The sequence below is a fragment of the Lagopus muta genome, chromosome 5 (assembly GCF_023343835.1).
Source record: "Lagopus muta isolate bLagMut1 chromosome 5, bLagMut1 primary, whole genome shotgun sequence".
NCBI lineage: Eukaryota > Metazoa > Chordata > Aves > Galliformes > Phasianidae > Lagopus > Lagopus muta.
The window spans coordinates 2374582-2400153 of record NC_064437.1 but is presented as its reverse complement, the minus strand read 5'-3'; the positions used below and the strand labels follow the sequence as shown (position 1 = coordinate 2400153).

The 25572-nt window shown below is 41.7% G+C and overlaps 1 protein-coding gene across 16 annotated transcripts in view; it reads right to left on the bottom strand.

Annotated features, from left to right (window-relative positions):
• The window catches only part of DOCK7 (dedicator of cytokinesis 7), an 89191-nt gene that overhangs the window by 53530 nt on the left and 10089 nt on the right, over positions 1-25572 (bottom strand). For all 16 annotated transcript variants that reach the window (XM_048944189.1, XM_048944190.1, XM_048944191.1 and 13 more), the window contains exons 3-14: positions 15872-16047; positions 15646-15714; positions 13096-13225; positions 12777-12989; positions 12293-12378; positions 10592-10658; positions 9273-9422; positions 7253-7333; positions 5565-5730; positions 4752-4894; positions 2755-2848; positions 1001-1163 (exon numbers count right to left, since the gene is read on the bottom strand). In XM_048944189.1, coding sequence (XP_048800146.1) covers positions 1001-1163; positions 2755-2848; positions 4752-4894; positions 5565-5730; positions 7253-7333; positions 9273-9422; positions 10592-10658; positions 12293-12378; positions 12777-12989; positions 13096-13225; positions 15646-15714; positions 15872-16047 — 1538 coding nt within the window. The remainder of the gene's footprint in view (positions 1-1000; positions 1164-2754; positions 2849-4751; positions 4895-5564; positions 5731-7252; positions 7334-9272; positions 9423-10591; positions 10659-12292; positions 12379-12776; positions 12990-13095; positions 13226-15645; positions 15715-15871; positions 16048-25572) is intronic.

Sequence of the window (25572 nt, the reverse complement as noted above, 5' to 3'; positions counted from 1 at the left end):
ATTTGCAACCATACAAACAGTGGTTTTAATACGTGATTTGTCAGGGTAAAGAAACTGTGAACAGAATGTGCTAATCACACAGAAACTGCAAGGATGCTACAACTTCCTATGGATTTACTGCAAAGCAGAAAACACACAGTGCTGTGCATTTGTACTGGAGTATTGTAGTGTATAATTACCTAATTTCCACCAAAAAAAAACCAAAATCCAACAAAAACCACAATAAATTAAATTTCTGAAAAGACATGAGGTGTGGAACTTAAACTCTTTCTTGTAAGCTGTTTTCTAAAAGCCTCGTCTGTATTTATCCAATTTCAACAACAAGAACTACTGATTTTGCAAGTTAATCTGGTGAAATTACTCAACTGAAGAAGGCACTGCCCCTCAGAAGTGTATCATCTTCAGTAATACAGTGAAAAATCTTTAAATTAATAAAGGAAAATAATGAAAAGAAATCTGCTCCTGCCTGCAGGATATGGCTATAGGAAGGTTATTGTTTTCTGAAAATGCTCAAAAATATTCTTCCAGATCTTTATTTTGTTAAAGCATTGTAAACAAAGAAATTGCTTTTAAATCAAAGTGGAAATACGAATGGATTATTCATTTCCCTCACTTTTTAACCTCCACTGTAAATTAATGAAAGTAAGTCCCAGAAAGTAACAGAAAGCAGCAAAGCCAATTAGAGAACATTGCCTTTAGCACACAGACAAAATGAAAAACATCTGCATAAATGTGAAAAGAACTCCACCAAGTTTGACTTTGTATCTTGAGAAACTAAGAAAGCTGTGCCACCCTCCTGCCTACAGTCAAGTTTTACACAGCTATGTTAATCCCTGCACATCTGTGTATTTTCTGCTGTGTCAGTCTGGACCCTTCCTGTGTCTCTGGCACAGCACACCAACTGATGCAGCAAGTTTTGCAACAAACCAGCTGATAAAGTAAGAATCTCTGGACCTGCCAATCTGAGGCCTTGCAATGTGAGACGTATTTCAAAACTAACCTGTATGTGGTATTTGGAACATAGACATCCCTGGCAGGAAACTCCAGGATTTCTCTTGTAGGTCTAACTCTGCTGTCTGGGTAAAGTTTCACTTGCAGCAACTCTGGAGTTAGACAGTAATGGGGATTCTCTGGAGCTGGAGATATGTCTATCTTCAATTGAGCTGTAAGAAGAAAATGATTTAATTATAATAAATAGAAGTTAAATATAAATCAAAAAGCATAGTCACACTTTCTTTTGCTACGGTTAATACCCAGACTTCATAAGTAAACAGATTACAGTTTATGTGGATTTAAGAAAACAACAACATGTAATAGTGAATCAAACTGGTATCTGGGAGAACCAAAGCACTGCATGGTAAGAACCAACAGAAAAGAGACATCTTAACAAATCCCAGATGCTGTTCTCATAGCTAAGTTAAGGAAAGTCTAAATAATGTTACTATGAAGCCCATCTAGCACTAAATCTTGGGAATCTTGCTTATCAAACTGAAAAGGTGTACTAGGAGTTAATGAAAGCTAATCTGCAAGAAGATTATTGGATATCCTCCTTAACAAGTCAGCAGGCAGTACCAACAATACACATTATGTGCAGATGTCACCGAGGTTGGAACGATTTTCGAACATTTGGAAGACAGGAGAGGTGGAAAAATGGCATCAAATGATGAAGGGGAAACACAATAAAGAGTGAAGGGCGAAGAAAGAGAAGCTAAACATATAGATTAAAAAAAAAACCAACAACCAACAATTGGCACAGATCAGTTCTGTAGAAAAGTGCTGGGTGACAACAGACAATAAGGCAGTGTCCCAGAGAAAGTTATAACCATTAGGGAATGGCAGAATCTCCTGAGTTGGAAGTGAACTGCAAGGATCACTGAGTACAACTCCTCAGACTTCAAAGACACTGGAGACAAATTCATCTGCTGTGGACAGATGAAGTCTGAGAAGGAGGAGAGCACTCTGTTCAGAGCACCAGACTTAAAGAAAACCATGGACAGATTCAAGGAACTCTAGCAGAGTCCACCAAAACAACAAGCAATTTTAAAATCACAGCCCTTGAGAGAAGGTTGAAAAAAAGCCCCAGTGGCTGCAAAATGAACGCAGGTAAGAGTGAACTAATAACAGCATTCAAAGTATTTGAAAGGTTGGGATAACTGCCCCGAGGGCATGACATACCACGGTCAGGTTACATTTCAGAAAGATAATTTTGGGAGGTTTTCTTAATACCTAACTTCACCACAGGGACTGGTGAGTGCTGGGAGATAAGATCTAAGGAAGCAGCAGAACTGCTGTCACAGGGGATTTTTAAGAACGGGTTAAGTAAATATTGTCAGGAATAGCACAGGTCAAGGACTGGTGATGTTTCAATGCTGGCATGCTAGCATTTCTACTTTTCTTTCTCAAATAGAGGTGGAGCCAGTTCCTACTGACCAACTGGAAGCCAACACACACCTCTCAGTTGGTGAATGGTGTTTTATTTAGAAAAAGAGAAGCTCTTCAGACCTTAGGGGATTTAGGGCTTTGGGGTTTTGTGTCCTCTGCTCACAGATGCCACTCTCAGTGTGGCAAATGCTGCATGTGCTCATACATCAGTGAAAACACTGTCAGATAAAAATGCTGTTGGTCCACCAAGAATTATTGCCAACAATCTCCTAGGGCTTCTTTCGCATGCTTGCTTTTAAGAATTGTGTAGGAACTGGGAAGGACTAACCAACATGCTTAGTGAGCACAAGGCAGAAAGGTCTTGTTCAATACCTGTGATAGGTCTCAATCTCCGTAACACTGATGACGGCCGTCTCATGTCAGCCAGGAACTTGTACAGATCTTCATCACTCAGGCGATCACCCTCCTGTCAAAGAGATTATGTGCACAACTCTCAAGGACTACAGAAATATGAATAAACCATCAAATGCACACTAGCCTCTTACCTCTGACATCAAAATGTACCTTCACAGAATGAGGTGCTACATTAGCATGCTGAATTACTGCTAATTTCTTCATCCCTTTTCCTTTCTTTTCTTCTTATTAATCACCATGACAGCTGCAGGAGCTTTTCATTGAAAACCTTTTGTCTCCTCATCAATATTATCTTTTTTAAAACTGAGAATGGTTGTTAGAAGATTTCCCTAAAATATCCATTTTTTAGCAAGTATAATAGCTTGAAAAAATATCCATCATTCCAATGGTGATCCTCCTTCCTTTTCCTCTGCTCTTCCCTCAGTATGAGTCTGAGAGTCATACTTGACAAAAGCATTGTTAAGAAAGGATGGGAAGTGAAAGGACTTTGTTGTCAATCTTCCCCGCCTCACATTCTAGTAGTTCAAAATTTTGTTATAACATCACAGAAAATGTCACTTTGCTACCTTCCAACTCTCCAAAATTAGAAGACATCTGATAAGAAAGGCAATAAAACACATTAAGAAGAAAAAAGCAACTGGAAAGAGAAAATGCTCAGTGGTATTTGGTTAATTGTACTTGAAGGGATTAAAGGATACAAGACAGAACTAGAAGTTGACATCCTAAAAGGAATTTCCTGGGCTGTTCTGTGCCACTGAGGCTCTAAAGATACCATTTGCAGAGCCCAATTTCAGTTATGCTGAGTTCCATGAAAGCACTCAGCAAAAGAGGCCGTTCATTTACATGCTTTCCGCCAGTATAACTTCAAACCCTGGATTACATTTCCCCTTCTTTATATTACTGAATTTAAGAGCAGAATGTGACTGGCTTCCCACAGTGAAACTGGCATACAACCAAAACAGTCAGAAAAAAAAGAGAGCTTAATCAGCTTTCAATATATAGAACCCACATCTTTGTAATCCCAATGACCGAGGAATCAGTCCAAAAAATATCTGGTTGTACACTATTAAATCCATCTTATACACGAAGGTGACATTCAAATAATAATTTTCCTTAACCAGATGTGGCATTAAGCAAACCTTAGGGAAAATTAATGAACTGAAACCATTTTCTGAGCTTCAGTACAGATTTTATTCTGTTTAATCATATTTTCTACTGTTTTTCAGGAAAATCCCAAGCTCCAGTTAAGAACTGCCAATCAGCAAAGAAGCATGAGAAATGTTCTGATGTTTTGGGCATCACTGGATGTGCCGACTGCAAATTACATTCATGAACCTGTTTCTGAGCCCTCCAATGGGACTGGAAAGGATTCTCTGTCATCTAATGAAACCAACAGCATCAAGCAAGCATCAGGACAGAGGCTATGCAACTCTTGGACTAAGGACTACCTGGAATACTTTTTGTGACATACTAACCCAAAAAGTTATCCTCAGCTTTTGTGCACTTGCTTTTAAGAACAATTTGCTAAATATGTTTACCAAAAGGCCAAACAGTGATTTTCCCAGCACACAGTAGAACAATCTGGAGCAAAACACACCAAGATTCTTCTGGTCATTCTTCTGGACCGTTTCTATTAGAGCGGGTAAGTCACTGTGCCATAATGATGATTCACTCTTCAAGCAAAAACAGCAAATAGTTTCAAGTTCTGTAATGTAAATTACTCACAGTACACTTCCTGAAAGAATCCACCTTTCAACTGCAGACCTGCTGGTGGCAGGATGAGCACACAATCTAATAAACTCACAGTACGTTGCTCAAAGATATGCCACGATGAGGGAACAGACATTACATACTGAAAGTATCACAAAGAACTTATTCAGATCTAAACTGATTCCTCACGATCCAATCACTCTGTACAAGAAGCAACTTTTTGCTCAGATGGTTTCATACAATACCTGCTTAAAGAAGTTTGTCACTGTCAGAGTAGCTGGTCTAAAACTGGTCAAATTGCAAGCCTCATCACCGCTTGTGGTTCTCTCTAACGAACGCCGCCCAACAATACTGGAATTCCTTCTCTCTGACCACGAGCCTTTGCGTTCTTCAAAAAACAAAATAGAAAGGGAGGGTAATTTAAAAAAAAAAAAAGAAAAAAAAACAACTGTCCAAGAGCCTACCTTTGTTCCAAGCTGGATTTTCTACACAAGAAGATAGCTGCCGCCTTTGGAAATTATGCAATAAGCGTGATAGAAGAGGTGGTTATGCTAAGACAATCACACTCCTGAGGCATCAGGAGGCTATGAAGCACAGCCAACTACTTCTGCTCCTCTCACAGCAACCTCACCCCAGTGCCTTACTGCTATTATAAAAGTCTTTATCGTGTGGAGATTTATGTGTTTCCCTTGCTCTGAAAGATGATGAAGTTGGCAGTTTTGGGGATGCTGAAGAGCAGTTTCAGATGAGCTGTGTGGTTTGCAAAGATTAATCCACTCCTTTGGAAAATGTTCATCAGCCTGTAACACTCTCACACTTAGAAGCCTGGTTTTAAATAATATAACAGATGGTTTGCTTCTAAAATCCTTGAGAGATAAATCCATTTGTTACCATGGACTTCTCTGTTTCACTTCAACCATGACCTGAGACTATCGGAAGGCCTAGGGCAGGGGGAGAAATGGGATTAAAGGAGCAATGGCAGACACAGGGTGTAAATCAAGACTTCCTGACACTCTGGATTTGTCCACGCTCACTTATACAGATGCCACACACTTTACCTCCTGTGCCAACTTCTACTTCTGTGGAATCTCGTTCCAAACTTCCAGCACTGCTCACAATGTTCATTAAATGAATTGCTGTCCACGCAAAAGGCATCCGATATTTGCCCAGTCTTTGGCAAAACTGTTCTGCCTGGCATTTCAGTTTTTCCAGCTTTTCCTTATTCTGCGAAGAAAAGATTAAACCCAAGAGTGTTAAAAAGAGAGGTACAGAAACAAAGGTTCATTTCACAAAATCACTACGTAACAATGGCATCACTATGCATTATGCAGGCTTCTGCTTCACAGAACTGCAATCCAACCAACAGCGCCAGGTACAGGACAACCTGACATCCAGAGCAGCTGACTCTGTGCTCTTCAGCTTCCTCCATAGCCTGCACAATCCCTGTGAGCTCATCTGGCCCACCACCCCTCCAAAAAAAACAAATTTTACTCTATGAAGTCTGAAATGACCTCTCTTAACATGATTTCATGCAGCAGGCGCCCAGATCACCTGGAGCCAAATGGGAAGCAGAGAATTGTCCTCAACTAAGCAGTACCATATTCATGCCACTAAGAAAAAGGGATATGAAATGACTGCCACAATTCTGCATTTTAAGCAGCAACTTTTTGCTTCAATTTGTTAAAAAAAATCCACTGACAGAGAGCTCAATAACAACAGTAAGCTGTGCTACTTGCACCCCTGTAGTTCAGCACGTGCCCATGCACCTAGCTGCAAAGGAGACCTTCATCACCTTTTCACCTACATTCCCTGCAAATCCAAAGCCTAAATTTCACGTAGGCACATTTCAACTTGTCAAACACAGGAAACTGAGAGGTTTTAATTTCTGTTTGCTGAATACCTCAGGTGAAAGATAGATGTTTTTTTCAGTGTGGTGCAGTGTCATAGCTTCTTCAGCTAAAGACACGTTAGAACTTCAGCAAGGCACAGCTTTTTTAGTGTTTCAGGGCTAGCCCAGGCTATCCACTGCACTTTAGAAGACAATGCCCAAACTGCCAAAGAATTAAAGGAATGTTAATGAAAAAAATAGAATACTAAGATACAGATTATCTTATCTACCCTTACTATGTGTAAGAACAAAAGCTTTACCCTGCTGTTGACTATGGACCTTTAGAATATTAACAAAAAGAAAAATCAAGAGAAAATAGAGGAAAAACAATCAGAACTGCAGTGTGACTCAAAACCAGATTTGATGGAGAATCTCCTGTTAATGTATTTTATCAGTTTAGAACCCTTCTAGAGCAAGGGAGAGGTACTATGATGGAGATCAGCAGCAGACAAATTGAAATCTTGCTGCACATTCACATCTAAGCCTGCCTAAACCACAAAGACATCTAAACCATCTGACCAAGCTAAAAGCACAGAGCTGATCCTTTGGGACACAGAATTACAGATGACTGAGCTTGATGGTAACCACACATCTCCTCTGTCACCTACAAAAACTGATGACCTTTAACTACTCTTTCCCTGTGTGGCATCAAGATTCAAGGGTCCTTGACTCTTTGCTACCTTTTAGAATTTGACAAGTTCCTTAATTAAAAATGGATCTTTTTAAAATAGGAGCAACATCAATGACCCTTGAGATCAAGGTGAAAGAAAACAATGTGACAGCGTGCAATTTGTTAGCAAGAAAATACTTTAAAATGCTCATAGCCAAATTTAATCAAAACATGTAAGAAAATCTTACCTTTGCTGCATCGGATTCTTTAAAAATCATGTAAGGCTCAGCACATTCACCAATATCTCCCTGCTGTAATACTTTTTCAAGCTGAGAAGGGAAAATGAACCATTATAAGAACATGTATCCAGCAAGCATTGTTAAATTAAACAAACACGAGGAAACAAAAACATTCTTTCAGAAGAGTTGAAGCTTGATTTCCCTTTGTGTGTCAGGAACAACCACTGCACTCAATCTGTTAGAGCCATTAAGTTCCCACATTTCCAGCTATAATTAAATCAGAAGAGTAAAATAGAGTTTCAGAGGGAACATATACCAGTTCACTTCAGTTTAGTATAGTTCTATAGTTCTAGAGCCACTTCCAGCTCATTTTTCAGGTCTTACAGACAGCCTGCACTGTCACCACCATCATCATTTACAGAAGTCTGTTCTTATTTCGGGTTTCCTTATTAAGGAACTCCTGCAGCATCACAAGAAGGTCACTTCCATTGTGTTAAGACACACTGTGTTAAGACACACCATTCTAAATCAACGTGTTTTCAAATCAAATAATGAATTATAGCAGCCAAAGAGTACATATTTTCTTCTGAAGCCTCTGAATAAGTCAGTGCCCACTTAGCAAGAAACCCAGCTTTTGGTAGAAATTCCTTCCCTAGCACAAGCATGCAGACTGCTTCTGTTTAGAAGCATCCTGGCACTGCATTCCATGCTTGCTACTGTGCACATGTTATTGTTATTGTTAGACTACAGCAGCCTTAATGCTCTCCCACACTCAAGAAGTGCCATTTGCACTCATCAATCACTAGAGGCACAAAAAGCCACACAATATAAAGAACAAGACCACTTCCTTTCGTATCTTACACTCTAATGAGTTAATGCCAGCAATAGTATCTGTACAAAAACAGGATTCATAGTAAATAACAAGAAGTCCCATGCAAAAATTCACCTGGATAAGCACACCATGCATCTGTCTCCTTTATCCTTGACTTTATCTTTTTCATCATCAAATCAAAAAATCACTTAAGTAAATCACTACCAGCTCCTCTTGGATCACTGGTTTTTACAAGCACTGATGTGCAGTCACAAGCTCTTTTGGACAGATCTCCATTTCAGAAACACAGGGTTATCTCAACCTCCTATCTTGTGAAAATCAGAAAATCATGTGTGTAAGACATGATTTTTAGAAGAAATTTAGAGACCAAAAAAAAAAAGGAAATCAAATTATTCCCTGAAACACTGACAGCTTTTTTCTCATCTGGGAATTTTCTGTCACGCTAGAAAGTCTTACGTCACCTTCAAAAGCTTACACTTCATGTAAGATGCAGTTCAAGAAGAACTTGTACAAACTCATCAAAAAACGCTGCTAGAAAGCAAAGTATCCACTGTCTGTGAACTGAAAGTATGCATCAAAATCCTCATTAGGGTAGGATAACATTTATGCAGAGACAAATTCAAATGCCAGTCTGACCTCATAGCATTTCTGTGCTCTTTCAAACAAATGAATAAAAAGAGAAAACTTCAATCTTTGTATACTTTATTCCAGGAGTGACCAATGTGGTATTTAATTTCAGTTATGGATCACACTTTCTCAGCAATTCAAATCTGTAAAGATATTTCAAAATCTGACTCAAGGGCATATACCTTTCTCAAAGGAGATTCTGATTGAGATATATTTTTAAATGATTCATTTCTCCATCATTTTAAGAAGTCTGCATGTCATTTCACCTGAAAACCAAGGTCAGATTCCAGAAAGCTGCCCTGTATCAAGCAAAGCTATGCAGTTTCTGCTCTTTTTCAATAATGATAATGTATACCTCCACTGAACTGTTCCTGTTATTAAGGAACTCTATGTGCTAAGTGAGAGGATTTGAAAGAAAACAAAAATGTGTTGTTCCAATGTTTATACTTCTGAGAACAAAATACTGCTTTGCAAGTGTAAGTAGCAAGTTGGGCAGTGACCCACACTTGGTTTTACTTTAATATGAATAGAAGTGACAACAGTAATTAAAATTTCTCAAGCATTTCTTACCTTTATTACCAGAAACACATCTTGAGAGGGATAGGTGATTGAAAAGATGGCAGACCTGGCCAATGTGGATATAGCAGCAGGGGGGACATGTGGACGGAGCATTCCCTTCATTTGTTCGGAGTTTAAATCAAAGTAGAAATTTTCTGAAATCTGAGGAAGAAGTTGGGCAGAGTCAGCATCAGTTCTTCCTATTGTCTGTGAAATCCTCACCAACATCACGGGTAATTCAAGACACAAGTGACAAAAAAATACCTACAGCATCTCGTTTCTAATCCATGCATGAAAAGATAAGTATGGCATAAGAGCGGGACAGTAGGAAAAGAAAAAAGAAGAGAAAGTTAATATAAGTTTTGTCTTCCTGCTGTAGGACATGCAGTTCCAATCACAGGATTAGGAAACAACTGCTATCTGAATTGAAATATCAAAATATTAAAATAGAAAATGATCTTCTGGAGGAGATCATCCTGCAGGAGACAGAGAGATCTTCACACTGAAACACCAAATCCTCTACAGCATCAAGGCTTCGTTCAAGGCCAAAAGGAATGTGAGCTGGTTATCAACACCAGAGGTCACTAAAGAACTGACTAAGAGAAGGGAAAAAATGGAGTAATGAAATGATAAAATTGGCTTATGAAATGTGATTTAAATATTAAACAAAGTTCACATAATATTCCGCATGTTCTCATCTACACAACTTAAAACTCAATGCATTAAATTCAAGTCTCAAAGAGATAAATGTCAAAATGCATATTTTTAACATTTTTCTCTCTGCTATTGCTAATATCTTGAATTAGGAAAACTAAGAGACTCTTTAAATATTAAAGATAGAACATAAATAGGGAATAAATGGATTTTGTATCTCCTAGAGCTCAGACACTGAAGACTGCTGAGTTTTGTTTCAATTTTAGCACATATAACTTTCTTGTGCATTATTAGAACGTTACTTGGACACACAGCGTGCTGAATCTCAAAGAAAAGAAAAAGAAAGTCATAAAAACTTAAATAACTGAAACCTTTTATTGAGATTAAATTCTCTCTGGGGAGAAGACTTCTGAAAGCCAAGATTGGAAAATATATATATACTGATTTCAGGCACTCACATATTAAATAATATTTTTAGAAATGTAGTTATACTTCAACTGCTTTGCTAAGCAGAAGGAGAACATGTAAGGAAGTTCATGATGAAATGCCCTCATCGCTCTTTCACCCACTTGTATCTCACTGTCTTCCTGAAGTATCTGTTTTCAGAAAGAAACCCCTCTGTTTTACAACACAATCTGTAACACCCAGGCTGAAATGTAAAGTAATAAGAAACATACCTTTTTCTTTTCTTTAACATCATACAAAGCCAAACTTGCAAAAATGGGCTCAATTTCTATCTCAAACCTTGAAAGAAAGAAACATATAGAATCAAATGACTTGCATTTTGTACCAAAAAACAACAATCTACACACTTCCCAAATCCTGCCTGGGTAAAGCGACCACCAAGCACTGTTAGTTCAGATATCAGGAGCAGCAGAGCCAACCTAAGGGCTTCCTGTGTTGAAAAGAGGGAGGTCTCACTCCCCTTTTCCCCCCCACTCCTCACCTGTCCTCACTCCTATACAAAATTAAGACTGAAATGCAATTCTGCCTGCACAGTCAACCTATGCAACTAATGTTGAATCCACAGCAGCATCCCCCAGCACCTTGTGTTCAGAGCTCTGCAGGCTGGAACCCTTTCTGCCATCAGGCAGAACAACATATAGGGCTGCATCATCAAACAGGTATTTTCTCTAGTTCTAAAACAAAAGTGAGATTAACTTGAAAAGGAGCCTGCTGATGTAATTTTACATTGAAAAGTAATCTTTCTCTTTTACCCACATTTCTCATTAGACTGAAGAATTCCCTGGGGGAGAGACTACACACTTCTTGTGCCATTAAGACAGCACAACCTTGGATGCTAGCTATTAAAACGATAAATAAAGTTTCAGAGATTACTGTGGTACACAAACAAGCATGTATTTGGGCAGATTAGATACAAATTTAGAGCCAGCTCAAATAGCAGAAATCATAAATTTCCAGAATTTAACTTATTTGTGCTACAGACACCATCCTTTGGAGAGGAAGCTCCACTGCTACTGCATATTATGTTGTTCCAGTTCATAAAAGGCTGCAAAATCAGTTCATCTCTACGGCTATATTAGGTCCTGGATTACTCTACAAGCAGGAGATACATCCCACACATATATCTCAGTTATGAGCTGCAATGTAGTCTAACTGGGGCTCTCTAATAAGAAGGGTTGACCTAACTGAGGACACAGAAGATGAATACAGCAGTGTGGAAAATCAGTTTTGTACTTTATTTCTCCAAGGGAATAACAGTAAAATTTTACCTTGTGTTATTAGAGAAGAGTTATAGGCAATGAACCAGCTGCAGGTAACCCTACATTCAGGAGCTCCACTTCATTAAACTTGTTTAACAGGTTTCTATTCCTTCAGTTAATGCTTGCTAAGTATATAAAGTCTTCACTCTTAAAGGGACACAGTCAAGGTTGTTGAGCCTAAACTTCGACGAATCTTTGATTTTCTAACACTGTAAAGTGTTAACCTTATGTTTTTAAGGCTCAAGCACTTTTAATTTGTTTTTCTTGCCCCACTTACATATCCTTGTTACAGAGCTGAATACCAATGGGTGGCCAATTGCAGAGCCCTACACAAGCAAAGCCAAGATGTATGCTAGCAGTATGGGACAGGTATAACTACAGATTGGCTGAAAAAGAATGCAAAAAAAGCCAAGTCGAGTGAAAATCTTCTATGTCAGACCGATACACAGGAAGTCTCAAAGATAAAATCATCTGATGCACATTACTGCATGTGGTGCACTTCAGAGAATTAACCTTTAAGCCCGTGACCAAATCAAAGTTACAATGTTTTAAGGATATTAAACAAGATGGCAGAGTTATCCCAGAAGCATCTGGATGTAACAGACTTAAATTCTCAATTTCTATAGCGTAGCTCTTTGTTGGAGTGATACTTACTTAAGAGACAAACACTTCACCAGGAGTCTTTGGCCAAAGTGCTCTTTGGGTACTTCAGGAATGCTAAGTCGTTCTATAGGCTCCTCCTGAAATGTACACAGGAACAGCAGTTTACAGACAACACTTGTAAAACCACTAATACCACTGTGACACAAGTACACGTGGTGCTTTTTCCTTCTAAGACACTAGCATCAATCTAACCCAAAGTTTACCAATGTGATGTATGCAGCAGCAGCCTCTAATACACTAAATTAAATCCCTCTAATGTTTCTACATTACAGTGATCAGATATCCATAAGGGAAAATGAATCTTCAGAAAGCAGCATGTATGTAACATACTGAAAAACTCCTGCAAACCAGCTAAGGTTCTCATGGAAATTTAACAGAGATGATCTTGACTCTTTGAATCATTGGCAGACTGACAGATTTCACATTCTCTATATCCTCCACTTTTTTAATCTCACCCACATACATATAAAAATACCTCATCTGGAGCCGGGTGTAGTGCAAAAAGCTCCTTATGCCTATTGGACTTCCTCTGATCTTCATTGTGGTGGTCAATCTCTTCATTGGGGGTTCGGTCCAGCAGGTTTGGGAGCAGGGCATCTGGAAGGGAGTTCTTCAGATCAAAAATACTGCAAGCCCAGCTGCCCCGAGGAGTATCGTCAATCGACATTGAGCGCCGCTTAAGGTCATCCTGAGATTCAACAAATTGAAAGCAACTTACAGCAGGAAAGGGATTGCACTTTTAAAATGCAACTCTACATTAGGTTTTAGGTGGCAAGGTTTGAAAGGCACATTACTTGTTCATCGTGGTAACTGTTGCCATCTGGAGCTTCATCAGACTCAAAGACCTGTTTGGGGAGCCCCTTTTGCCTCTCCTTCTGTTTGTCTAAAGTGTTGGGATTAAATCCAGTCCCCAGTTTGTGATACCTGAAAACAAAGCATTTCAACAGCACTTTTAGCATTATTTTTGATCCCAAACCCAGAAGCAGAATCATAGAACAAACGCAGTATTAGCAGTGCGGATCATCTCAAAGCATGAATTGCTCCCTGCAAACAGTGTACTCACTGTAGCTGTGTAATAATCCAACAACCAGTATTCTTGTACTACAGTGTGACTTTGTTCAACTCTAAAGAAATGCTGGGTGATGTCCAAGGAATTATTATCAATGCCCAATTAAGGGCATCATAAAATGAGCAATTGTGATGCCAAGCTTAAGACAGGACAATAAGGAGAAGATGGAAGGCCAGTGGTTCTGTAGGAGCTGGAATTGGCTGGGAGCAGACAATATTAACACCATGCAAACCAAAGCACCAGCACTAGGCTGGACTGCAAGCAGCACTGAGGTTCTGAGTATGCTGGAAAACATTTGAGTTTCTGACTCCAAGTAAAATGAGCATCTTCCCAGAGCATCTTTATAAACAGAACTGGGTCCTCCAGAGCATTCCAGAGCTCAAGAGCACTTGCTAGTAAACAATCTGTCTGCTGTTGCTAACAAGATCACATCTCTTTGACTAACAAATTTTAGGATACCAAATGGCACTGTGTCTGCGTTCACACACATATGGCCTGAGCCATAGCCTCTTTACAAAGCTCAGACAGTCTGACTTAAGTTAAACGAAGTCAATTTCCAAAGTAGTGCTGGGGTTGAACCTACAATCAATTGCTTATATCCTGCCCTGCTTCTACAGTTACTACAGAAAGCTAAACAGACATGGCAGGCACATAGATGTGCAAGCAGTGAGTAATGAATGGAAGGTGAAAGAAGAGGAAAGCAAAGGCATATATTCAGTCTGAATACCATTAAACTATTCACCTAATGGACAGATTTCGCTGTCCCCAAATATATTTTGGTACTGAAGAACCATAGAGAAAGATTGAAATAAAGACTATTTCCCCTGGTGTGGAGGAGAAAGAAGGATAGCATGGCAGAAGTCAAGCTCTTCTGAAGCTCGATGATCAGGATGTTGTACCCCCAATCTGGCCAACCACTTGTAACCATCCAGTAAGAAAGACCAAGAGAAACCAGCTACCATCATCCAGTAACAGATTCCTGATCTGGTAGACAAGACGACCTTACTTGAAAAACAATTCAATTCTTTCCAGTCGTGCTTTTGGGCTCCTGTTCTGCTACAACAGCAACCTTCTTGTTTCTATGCAGTGCACTGCTGTGATTTTATCACAGCCAAAACTGCTAGGGATGCTTACGGAACTGCCTCTCCTCTTCCAAAGGAGCAAGGCTTGGGCTGCAGCTCAGCAATCACTCAGCACAGCCTCGCCCCACTCAGACAACTCTAATGCCTTTACCTGCATGCCTTCCTTGGCACTGATCACATCTGCACAGGACAGAAAGCTTTGCTGTTTCCAACCAATCCAGTGCAGGAAACACAGCCAGGTGTTAGAGACTCCACTAAAAGTCATTGAGAAGCTGTGAGGTATGCTTGCCGAGTGGGTCACACTACCCAAGCCTATTGTGCAGTCCTGGCTCTGCCCACAATGGCTGGGAGTTAATAAAACATCCCCTCTCAAGTTTCCTTTTTTTTTTCGCTAAGAGGTTACAAACCACATTTTTATTAGGTCATCTTAGCACTGCAAAGCATATCTTCAGCATCCTCTGGAGCAGTGCTCTGGACAACATTAAACCAGTGAATTGTAGCAACTACTACAAGGGCAGAGCTGTAGCTGTAGTCAAGTCATTTTAAGGTGATGCACATCACATGGATCACTTATTCCTCGACAATAGCTTCTGAAGTCATCAGACCTTCAATCATCTGAGAGAGTATGTTCAAAGTAAAGCTACTTAGAAACTTCCCAGCTAATTTGTATAAATTGGTGCATATTCTCTAAACAGTTAGCTCACTTTGTAAAGACTGTGACAGCTCAAACACTAACAGGCATTTGTTTAAACTGTGCTCCTTCCAAATGTTTCTTTGTGAACAAACAAATGTTGCAGAATGTTGCACCTTAAGGTGCTTGCATCTACATATGTAAACCTTACATCTTATAGGAAGGACTAAAAATGTATGAAAGGGAGCAAATGCTGACAGTTTAAATCCCTAAAGTAATTTTACATTCCCCAATATTTTAAAGGAGCTGCAGTTGATGAAAATGGCCTAGATTTTCAAAAATGCCCTAAGGGGTTTTGATGTCCATGATCTAATTTTCAAAACAAAAAGCATCATTTCAGTTAAAAACAAAGCATCAGTTCAGCTCAGCGAGGCAAATAAAAGCCAAGGCACACGAAAGCAGTAGCCAGGAAAACCATTTTCGAGCTTCCTCATAGCAGCTAGTCACCCTGAAAATAACCTGAAATATGAAATCAAGCTGACAAACGTCACAGGGAACTCACTTTCTGTTCACAATTGCCCAGTCTTCGGTGTAACTTCTCACACAGTCCCTCACGTGAGGGTCCATCTCACTGTAAAAGAATAAGGAACAACATCTTTAGCGTGGTAGACGTGCAGACTTTCACTTCAGGCGCATTACAGACAAGAATTCCAGACTTCAACCTTGCAGATTTTCAAATGCAGAACAACTGACTCCCTTGGGCAAGGTGCTCCCCTGTCTCCTCCTACCTCTCTTCAGGAACAGCTGACACGAGTGTCCGACATTCTCGGGGGGTGTACACAACCTCAATGTCATCGGGAGGAAACTCGAGCAAGTCTCTCAAGGGGCCAGACTCGACTGCAATGGGGTGTGTGATAAGGTAATCCTCCAAATCAACCGGGTCCACTGCTTCTGTAAGCGGCACCTGTGGAAAGGCAAGCAAAGGAAGGGTCTTAAAACAAGGACAAAGAAAACAAACCAATCCATCATTTTGCTTGTAAACCAGGTATTACATTTTACTTGCCATGTAAATGACTTTGGATTTTTTTTATTTTTTTTTTTCAGTTGCTGGTCTGGTCACAAAAGGGACCTTCATCCTGATTGAAAATGCAAAAAAACCAAACCCTCTCACACTTCAGCACAGCCTGCGGACAGGAATTCAAAGCATGGGCTGATTTACCAGCAGCACATGAAGTCATAGAGCCTAGAAGACTAAAGCTATTTCAAATTAAGTGACTTTTCCAGGGAACACAAAACACAACATTTCTCTGCACACTGAACAATCTCTTCTGATACTGAGGACCTTTGGGGCCCATATTACACAGCCCACACCCAAAGCAACTCTGCTCCAACCAATACAGATCCTTAAAAAGCATCTTTTGAGGGCACAGAGCTTTCCCATGAAGCACAGGGAATGACTGAACAGTCACCCATGCAGAGGAGCAGTAGGTTTCACTGGAAGCACTGTTCCCACCATAATGCAAAAAAGTGAGCTAAAAGGGCCCTTCCTTTTAAATGCATAAGCTAGACATTGCATAACTGTGTATTTTAACATATGCATGTTATATAATACATATATATTCTGACATGAGATCACCATACTATGAGGCTGCACATAAACAGGTATTAAGAAATTGAAACATTAAGAACACATTTTGAGGAACCCACTTCTGCAACTGACACATTTCCTACAATTCCCCAGCACACCCCAGTGAGGCTTCATATGAATCACAAAAGCAGATTAAAATTCAGCAGTTTTTCTCCTGCTGCTCTTTCCAGACACCCAGATGACTTCTGCGGGACAAGGAAGTTATCTTTTATTGGAGGTTATTTTAATAAGAACACTCAGTACTCAAATTTTAAGCACGTTTCTCTAAAACCTTGTTACCCCAACCGAAAAAGTCTACTTTTTAAACTTAGGCTGCCAAAAAGTTCTGAAATAAACGGACTTTTTATTCAAGGCAAAGACTTGGCTGGCACAGCAGTACTGAAAGAATCACTCTTGCCACAGCCAACCTCGATGAATACTGCAATTTTCTTCAAACACAGAAGGCCAAACCTTCAGCAGGAAGACGGCACAATGCCAGTAAAGCCAGGTGAGTTAGACCAGATGACTTCATGCCAGCTGAGAATCTGAACCACACACACACACAAAAAATAAATAAATAGAACAACACATGTCCAGAATCTCAGTACTAAGCTCTGCAACTTACGAAAAAAGCAGAAATTAATTTCATGTATTTAACTCCAACCCTGGGACCTTTTTGTGGATGCTCCATCCCTGCAGGCTGGACGTGGCTCTGGGCAGCCTGGTCTGCTGGTTGGTGACCCTGCACACAGCAGGGGGTTGGAACCAGATGAGCATTGTGATCCTTTTCAACCCAGGCCATTCCATGGTTCTATGATTTTTTCCCCTTCTAGTCCTTTACTTGGAAATGAAGTGGAGCTGTGGGATTAGCAGAACTTTCGAAAAAACAGAAGTGTTAACTGCTTTTGCCACAGCAAAACTCACAGCAAGAATGCATCACTGCTCTTTCCCACACAGCAGCCAACATGTCACCACCTCACACTGTCTGTTTCTTAAATGTAGATAGACCGGCTCTGCTTGGCACTGGAGGACTGACAAAACTCACAGCACGGTGTCACAGTGCACTGTTGAGGAATTGCTAGAAGTCCAGGCTTTTTTCAGGAGAGCTGATGCATTAAAGCAAATGGGAGCACGCAGGACTGAGCAGGGCCTGCCACAGCCGCACCACCATTCCCACCTCATAGCACTCCACGTCTCAAATCTCACTTGCCCAACCGCAGCATGATGATGTGTTTGATGAAAGAAGACCCTAGCAGCCAATGCTCCCCCAGGACAGCAGTGCTGCGGGGCTGCACAGGCTCCATCTGTGCTCTGGGCACCTCCAAGCCCTTCACACACCTCAGCATTTGGCCCAAGGTTAACGCTTCCCAATGTTCCAGTTTGTCTCTTCAGATAACTATTGTACCATGAAGATGTAAACACACATAAAAGTCAAACCCAGAAGCCTGTATTAGACTCGCCATCTGTGCAGCCAGAAATACTGTCTAGCACCTGAGTAAACAGGCCAAACATAAATTCATGGCTACAAAGAGGAACTACTTCACATCAGACTATTGGCAGATAAAAGGCAAGCACATTATTTTAAGCCTTAGATATTTGTGGGGGCAGAAGTGATGAAAGAGGAGGAGGAGATAGGAAGGAAGAGGTGCACCAAAAGGTAAGTGAACCCAAATGGCATCACAGCCTTTGAGCTGAGCCACCTCTCCCCTCCAGCTTCACACTCCTGCATCCCTCCGGAGCACCAGATGAGACCAAGAACAAAACCAGCACACAAGGGGCTATTTTTGTATCTGCAACCTGGCCAAAGCCTCAGCCACCTGAAATTTTCCAACAGATCCGTCAGATGTAGCGTGCACTGAAAGAATTGGACGAGTTCAGATGAAGAGCAGGTTATCCAATCTCACCACCCTGGCCTTGTTGCTGACAGAGGAGCAGAACCTGTTTTATCTCATCCCCAGCCCCTGCGTGCCTCCACACAGCATCCAGAAAAACAAGGAGCTCAGCAGCCGACTGCCTCAGCCTATGAGGACTGTGCTTCTTCTTAGTCGGCAGGACTTTGGTCTTTAACCTCACGCATCACCCCTGACGTACAGCTGATCTCCAGATCATCACACCAGCAGCACATCCCACTGTCAGCTGCACGTGGGGAGGTTTAGAAATCTCTGCTGCAGAAACGTGGGGAACATCTGAAGAGTTGTAACGCTGTCCTCTTCCACAGCACTGTGTGCTGATGGGTCAGAGAGAGCAGCATCCTGCCAGAGGCACACAGCCTTCCCACTGCTGCCAGGAAATGCCTTTTCCACTTGTGCTGACAGCTCCTAGGAAGCAGGAGAGGTGCTTCCTCCACGTATGGAGATTGTTTTTCATCTTTGGGCTTCCAGCTGCATGGAGACAATCTCAGTCAAGTATCTGCAAATGTGCAGTCCGCCTACCAACCCACTAATGAAACCCAGGAAGGAAACACTGGAGTTCTGCCCTTAAAGAACTGCTGATGAGGCATCTTCATAGTCATTAGTAAGGCCCTCCAGAAACTGGATGTGTGCAGAGGCTCTCATCATATCCCCAGCTAGGACTAGGGGATGGTTTAAACTAACAGTGAATGCACAAGAAGGAAAGCCTACTCTCAGCATTGTGATTACTGCTCTTATAGAATAAACCTGTCAATTTTGTACAACCTGTAACTGAAGATCAATTTTTGGACAGTCTTTCAGGTAATTCCTCAACACAGTTTTTGCTCAGTCTTGATCCTGTGGCCAGACACTGCCACCTCACTAAGGAAGGGCTCTTCTGAGGTGACAGAAATTAACAGGGAGAAAGAGGATCCTCAGCATGAGTAAGTGGGGCACAGTCTGCTCCCTTACCAACATAACCACCAGGTACAACACAACAATGAACTGATAGTACAGAACAAATCCAACAGGACACCCATTTTTTAAACAGTCCATTCACGCCGAATCAAACACCGCTTGCAAGTCATGATTCTGCATACATCCTTAATCTGACCATGGATCCACACTCAGTCAGCTTAACCAAGATGCCATCCTCATTGATTTGCCTTACACAAGCTGTTTAGCACGTGTAATCCATAGGTGCATCTGTGCTGCTGCAGTTATGGCTCTCAGACGTTGCATTACAAAACCCTATTTCACAGGTTTATAACTCTCCTGAAACAGGGACAGTCAAGCTTTCTTCTTTAAGGCTGTGTTATTCTTCACTGTTATATCCTCTTAAAAGCCTGAAAATAAACTTTCGTTTCTTATCGACTTTGTCCTTTTCTAGACAGTAAACACAGTATTTTGCTGTAGTTTTAGTGCACCACTAGCCAAAATGTCTCTCCCTCCTATTTATTTCCTTTTCTGAGCACCTGTATCATCATCATCAGTTACAGAAGAAGCATCTGCTCAAATCTGGCAACAGGGGCATGAACCTCAGCTGAAGGACAAGGTATAGCCCCGTGGAGACAGCAAAAACTCTCTCTTGCTTCAGCCCAGCAGCTCACCCATGAGCTGCAGGGGCAAAGGGCTGACACAGGAGGAATGCTGCACACAGGGCACCACGCTGCAACGCCCACAGCCTGTTCTACCCCATCAAGGAAGCAAAACTAGAAAGCAAAGGGCAGAGGCACACCGTGGTGTTGGCTTTGTACAAGTGGCAGGGATGGGGTCAGCAGCAGCTGGTGCACATGGAGAGAGCAATCAGAAATGTGCACGACAAGGCAATTCCAGGGACAGCGGGGCTGCCTCGCGATCACAGCCGTGAACAGGCAGTGGGTATGCTCTCCATAGATCCACTTCTCCATCAGGTTTAAGAAATGACCAAAGATGGATTTAATTAGGATACCATTCATTACCCATCATTACGTGCCCTTGTCTGAACAACCTCCTGCCCCAGTTTGCTTCCTTCATGAAGCAATTCATTAATCTAAACTAGTATCTAAAATGTAAAGCTCTGTTCTTCTGGGCAGTGTACAGAAGCCCAATAAGGGATCACAGCAGCAAAGAGGGCAGGAAAAGGGACAATTATTATCTCCATCTCACAGACACTGACTTTGAATACAGAGAACACCCAGTGTACGTCACTGCTGCATGCCCTGACATCCACAGGCATTCTGACTTTTGCCTATGGGACTTTAATCTGTCCTCTCCCTCCACAAGCAGCTGTGCAGAGGGGATATTTCTAGATCTATTTGAAAGTTTGTTGCCTAGCTCACACACAGTACAGAGCACCACAAGTTCTCTGGAGGGACACGTGCCCTAAGCAACACAGACCTACAAGCTAGGATTCCGCAGATTTCCTGCTAGCATACATCAGCACAGCCACGAAAATCACCATTTCCTTCTCATTTCCTCCTCCCTGTCCTCTCAAGATGCTGATTCCCATGAGGGAATGTTTATGTTATCTAAAATACCCAAAGGGAGAGACTCGCTCTTTGCATTTGCTGTTGAGGATCACAGTACAACTCTGGGCCTTGTAAAAATCACAGTGACAAAGACTGCAGGGTTGTGACTCCTGTGTGGGAGTAAACCTCCCTGTGCAGCCACGATAGGGACCTTGAAAAATTAACCTTGCAGAGCTCCTCATCAGGAGGATTAGGGAGGATCCTGATTGTTATTTTTAATTGGCAGCGAGGCACTTTTTCAAAATCAGGGTGATATTTCTTGCCAATTTTGAAAGTAGGACGAAGTTCCATCTTAACTTCAATACCGCCTTAAATATTAAACAGTTCCTAATGTGCTAAAAGTGTAACAGATTGTGCTAAAGCTTCAAATTCTAAATTAATACCAACTTCCCACCCACTGCCTCCCTGGGCTACATCTTGGAAGGACAGAAGAAACAGATTAGCATTTCAAAGCTGAGCCTCAGCCTTCTCTCAGCTATCTCTGGGTCTGCAGGGCACACTGGCACGTCCCTCCCAGCAGCAGGAAGGCAGATGGCCTGTCCTCATGGCAGCCACTCTCACAGGGACACTGGGATGGCAGAGAGCTGCAGGAGTCAGCACATCTGGTGGGCCACAGAAAGGACTCAGAGTTCAGGTATTTTATTTCACCTTAGTGCTTACTCCAGGAACAGTCATCGAATCCAAATTCTAAGGCTCACATATTCTAAGAAGCGCCCCTGTCATTGCATTTCAAGATGCATGCATATGTACAGCACATAACACCCAGTCACAAAGCCATGGGAGGTTTTCTGTACGAACAGAACTAGGTTATTTGCTGTTATAACTGGCTGTTAATGCAAGGAGCCACTACGGGTATGGAATTATTAATTAGTAACTAATTCGTTATCTGAGAATATTAAAGCAATTTCTTACGAAATGCAGGAAGCTACAAGTTGTGCCTCCAAGGATGAGTAAGAAGAATCCTCTTTGATGACTCAGAGTCATGTAATTTCACCACAAGAAACTTCAAAACCAGAAAGGCTTTGATAAAGGAAACGCGGGTGCTGAGCTGAGAGTGATCTAAAGAGATGGAGACCCTCTGATTAACCGCACTGAAACTGAGAGTGCCGAAACCAAGACAAAGAAAACATCAAAGCTCTCTACTGTTAAAGAGATTAAAAAATCAAATAGTCTGACCAGAAAAATCACAGCTTCCCACTTTTGGCAGAAACAATACATCAGAGCAGCAGAGATGGATCCCTCCTGACCCTCAGGGTTTGCATAGGCTCTGCACAAACCAAGCTGCAGCAGCCACGTGCATGCATGTGCTTCTGCATGGAGAGCACCTGGCTCTGTCACATCTCAACTACCAGTGGGCCACTCATCCACAGCACGGATTAAGCACATAAATCAGCCTGCTGGGACCATGACAGCTCCTGTGGGAAGGGCACTGCAAGCACACCAACAGGGATAGGAAAAAATTCCTTTGTAATTTGAATCCAATATTAAGAATGCTTTTGCGATGGAGGGCATTATCAGCATTTCCATGGAACATCAGTTTGCTTCTGTGTTTTATTCCTGGATTTAATTGCATTTTTAGATGCTGACTATTTATTAGCAGGCCTGTCAGGAATGCTTCTGTTAAGTAAGAGAATTTACTCAGTATTTTGCTAAGATCAGTTATCTCTGCCAACATATAAACTGTTTAAACAGACAAATGAGACTCACTGACCATTCAGTGACTCCCAGACTCACCAACTTCATGTATAAAAAGCTTGATCTCTGCAGCAGGGTTCTACTGATTTCATAACTGGTACATAGCACTCCGAGCTGCTCACTAGAGCAAAGTCAACCATGAGCAGCCCCTGATGGGAGGAGGAGGGGAAGAGGATGTGGATGCCTCTCCCATCCTCTCCTGGCTGATGAGGACAGACCATCCAGGCAGGCAGGGCACAACCTCCAGGAAATCCATATAATGGGACTCACTATTAAGCCTTAATCAGCTTTGAGAGAGCATTAAGACTTGGCTCATTTTCCTTTTCATTTTAGTAATTTTGGTGATAAAATTACTTGGCTCTGAACACTTCAAAACGCCCTTTTCTATCCTGCATTTTTATTGTCAGGTTCTCCCTTGCAGTGTTTTCCATTCATTTGCATAAATTATCTTTTCCTCTTCTTTTAAGCAATGCTAAAATAAACAATGGAAATATATAAAGGAACCTATATTCTCTTATTTAATAATTAGATACTATCTCTGAACACAAAGAACAAAAGCGTGACATCCAATAAATCCAAGACAAAGCTTCAATTAGCCCTCATAATGCCCATAAAGCTGGTAGTGCCTTACAAAGATACATAAATGTCAGCACCTTTATTTTACATGAAGAAAATGGAGCACTGAAAGCAGATGTGGTCAGATCACATCATGTCCAAGAATCCACACCCTTTCAATCCCAAACTAATTATCATCTCTGATAACAGTGCTCCTCCTCATAGCAGTGTTCAGCTATGCAATACTGTCCTTCAGTAGCATTGTCTGCTCACACTAAAGGCCCACAAACATGGGGAAAAAACTGATCCAAACCTGAACTCTGCTCTTCTGAAGCCAAATGGGCACAACAGGCAGCCAGTAAAGCCAGCCATGCACATCAGGCGGTGGAGAAACCTCTCAGTCACTTCAGCAGCACTAATGGCAATCCCTGTGCTGCCCAACAACCCGGCTTCGTCCAGGTACAACTACTGCAGTGCTCTGCCACACCACAGTGTTTGGCAGCAATTACAGGGTCAGCAGACAGTTAATGAGCACCATAGCATGAGGAGAAGCTCAACAGAAAAAAAAAACAAACTTAAATAGAAAAGAAAGTGGTTAGTCACAAGGCATTATAATAGAGCATAGTAAACAGTCCAGTTCATCAAATAAACAAAGTAAATGTCGCATGCTGCTGGGAATTCTCTGAAAGGAAGTGAGAGCTCTCTGTTTTCATAGAATCATAGAATGGCCTGGGTTGCAAAGGAGCACAACACTCATCAGTTCCAACCCCCTGCTATGTGCATGTTGCCAACCAGCAGCCCAGGCTGCCCAGAGCCACATCCAGCCTGGCCTTGAATGCCTGCAGGGATGGGGCATCCACAGCCTCCTTGGGCAACCCGTTCCAGTGCCTCACCACCCTCTGGGGGAAAGGAGAATTCAGCCCCACTGGTCGTCTGAAGCAGCTGTTCAGTGGGAGCAGAAGTACAGGTTCCCACCAGGGAGCACCAAATAAATGCACAAAGCTGAGGGCACAGCCTGTGGTGTACAGGCCCAAACCCAATGGCAAGGTGCAAACACATGCTCTATTTACCAGTGACTTGCAAATGTAGCTTCAAAAAAGAAAAGCTCCTTCATCTCACTAGGACCTTACAGGCTCCTTTTTCTCAGCAATAAACCATCAGTGCCTTCTGTTCTAGATTGCAAAAATAAAAGCTCCGTGCTGCAAAGGCTGCACCGTGTGAGGAGGGCCATCCAGCACAACAGGGTACACAGGAAAGGCTTCTGATGGCTTTGGGCCTGCATTGTGGTTTGGGGAACACACCATTAAAATCAGCTGCTCCTGAAGTGGCAGAAGGGCGGAAGTTGACAATAATAAACCACAAACACTTGTGCAGCCAGTTGAAAGCAGTGCCTTCTTCCTCCCCAGCATCACCAGATACAAAATTAGAAACAGTTCTGGCAGTATTTTGGCTGTTGCTCATGAAGCAGAAGCGAACAGACTTGCTAAAATTCAGCTGACATCTCTTGCACTACTCTTGGGTTCAACCACATGCAAATGCGTCAAGTGCAAGAAGTTCCTGCCCTGGCTTCAGCCACTGAGAAGCAATGGCTCAGCACTGAGGCTACTCTTTCACAAAAGCATAGATTTCTGCTAAAGGATGTCTACATCAGACCAGATATCATGAGACTTACAGAGGAGTTCCCAGAAGCAGCTGCTGTTGGCAGCAGACAACAGAGGATCAGCGTTGTGACTTCCTCTGGATCCTAACTAGCTGTGTGAGGAGTAAGATGCACTGCATAGGAGAGTGCTTTATCATTAGAAGTCCTCCAGGTCCATGCTGCACCTTCAGCAATACAACTTGCTGCCATTGTGGACACAATCACATGAAATTCAATCAAAGAATTAGTAAAATATGGAAATCCACACCAGGAATCCTACTTCAGGCTTTCACGCCAGCACAGCTACACAGCACTGCCACACAGATTCAGGGCCTTCCATTTCTGCACCATAATAGTAATATGACAGATAAACTTTTGAACTTCTCCACAGCAAACAACTATTCCAACTGAAAGAAGTCATGTTTCCCCTTTACTACCAAACAGAACAGACAGGAACAGCAGATTCTGAGGGATGCTTAAGGGAGAAAAACTAACCCAAAATTCCTTATAAGCAAAACCTCTGCCATGTGATGCAGCCTCAGGACAGACTCATGACTTGCCTAAACACACAGAC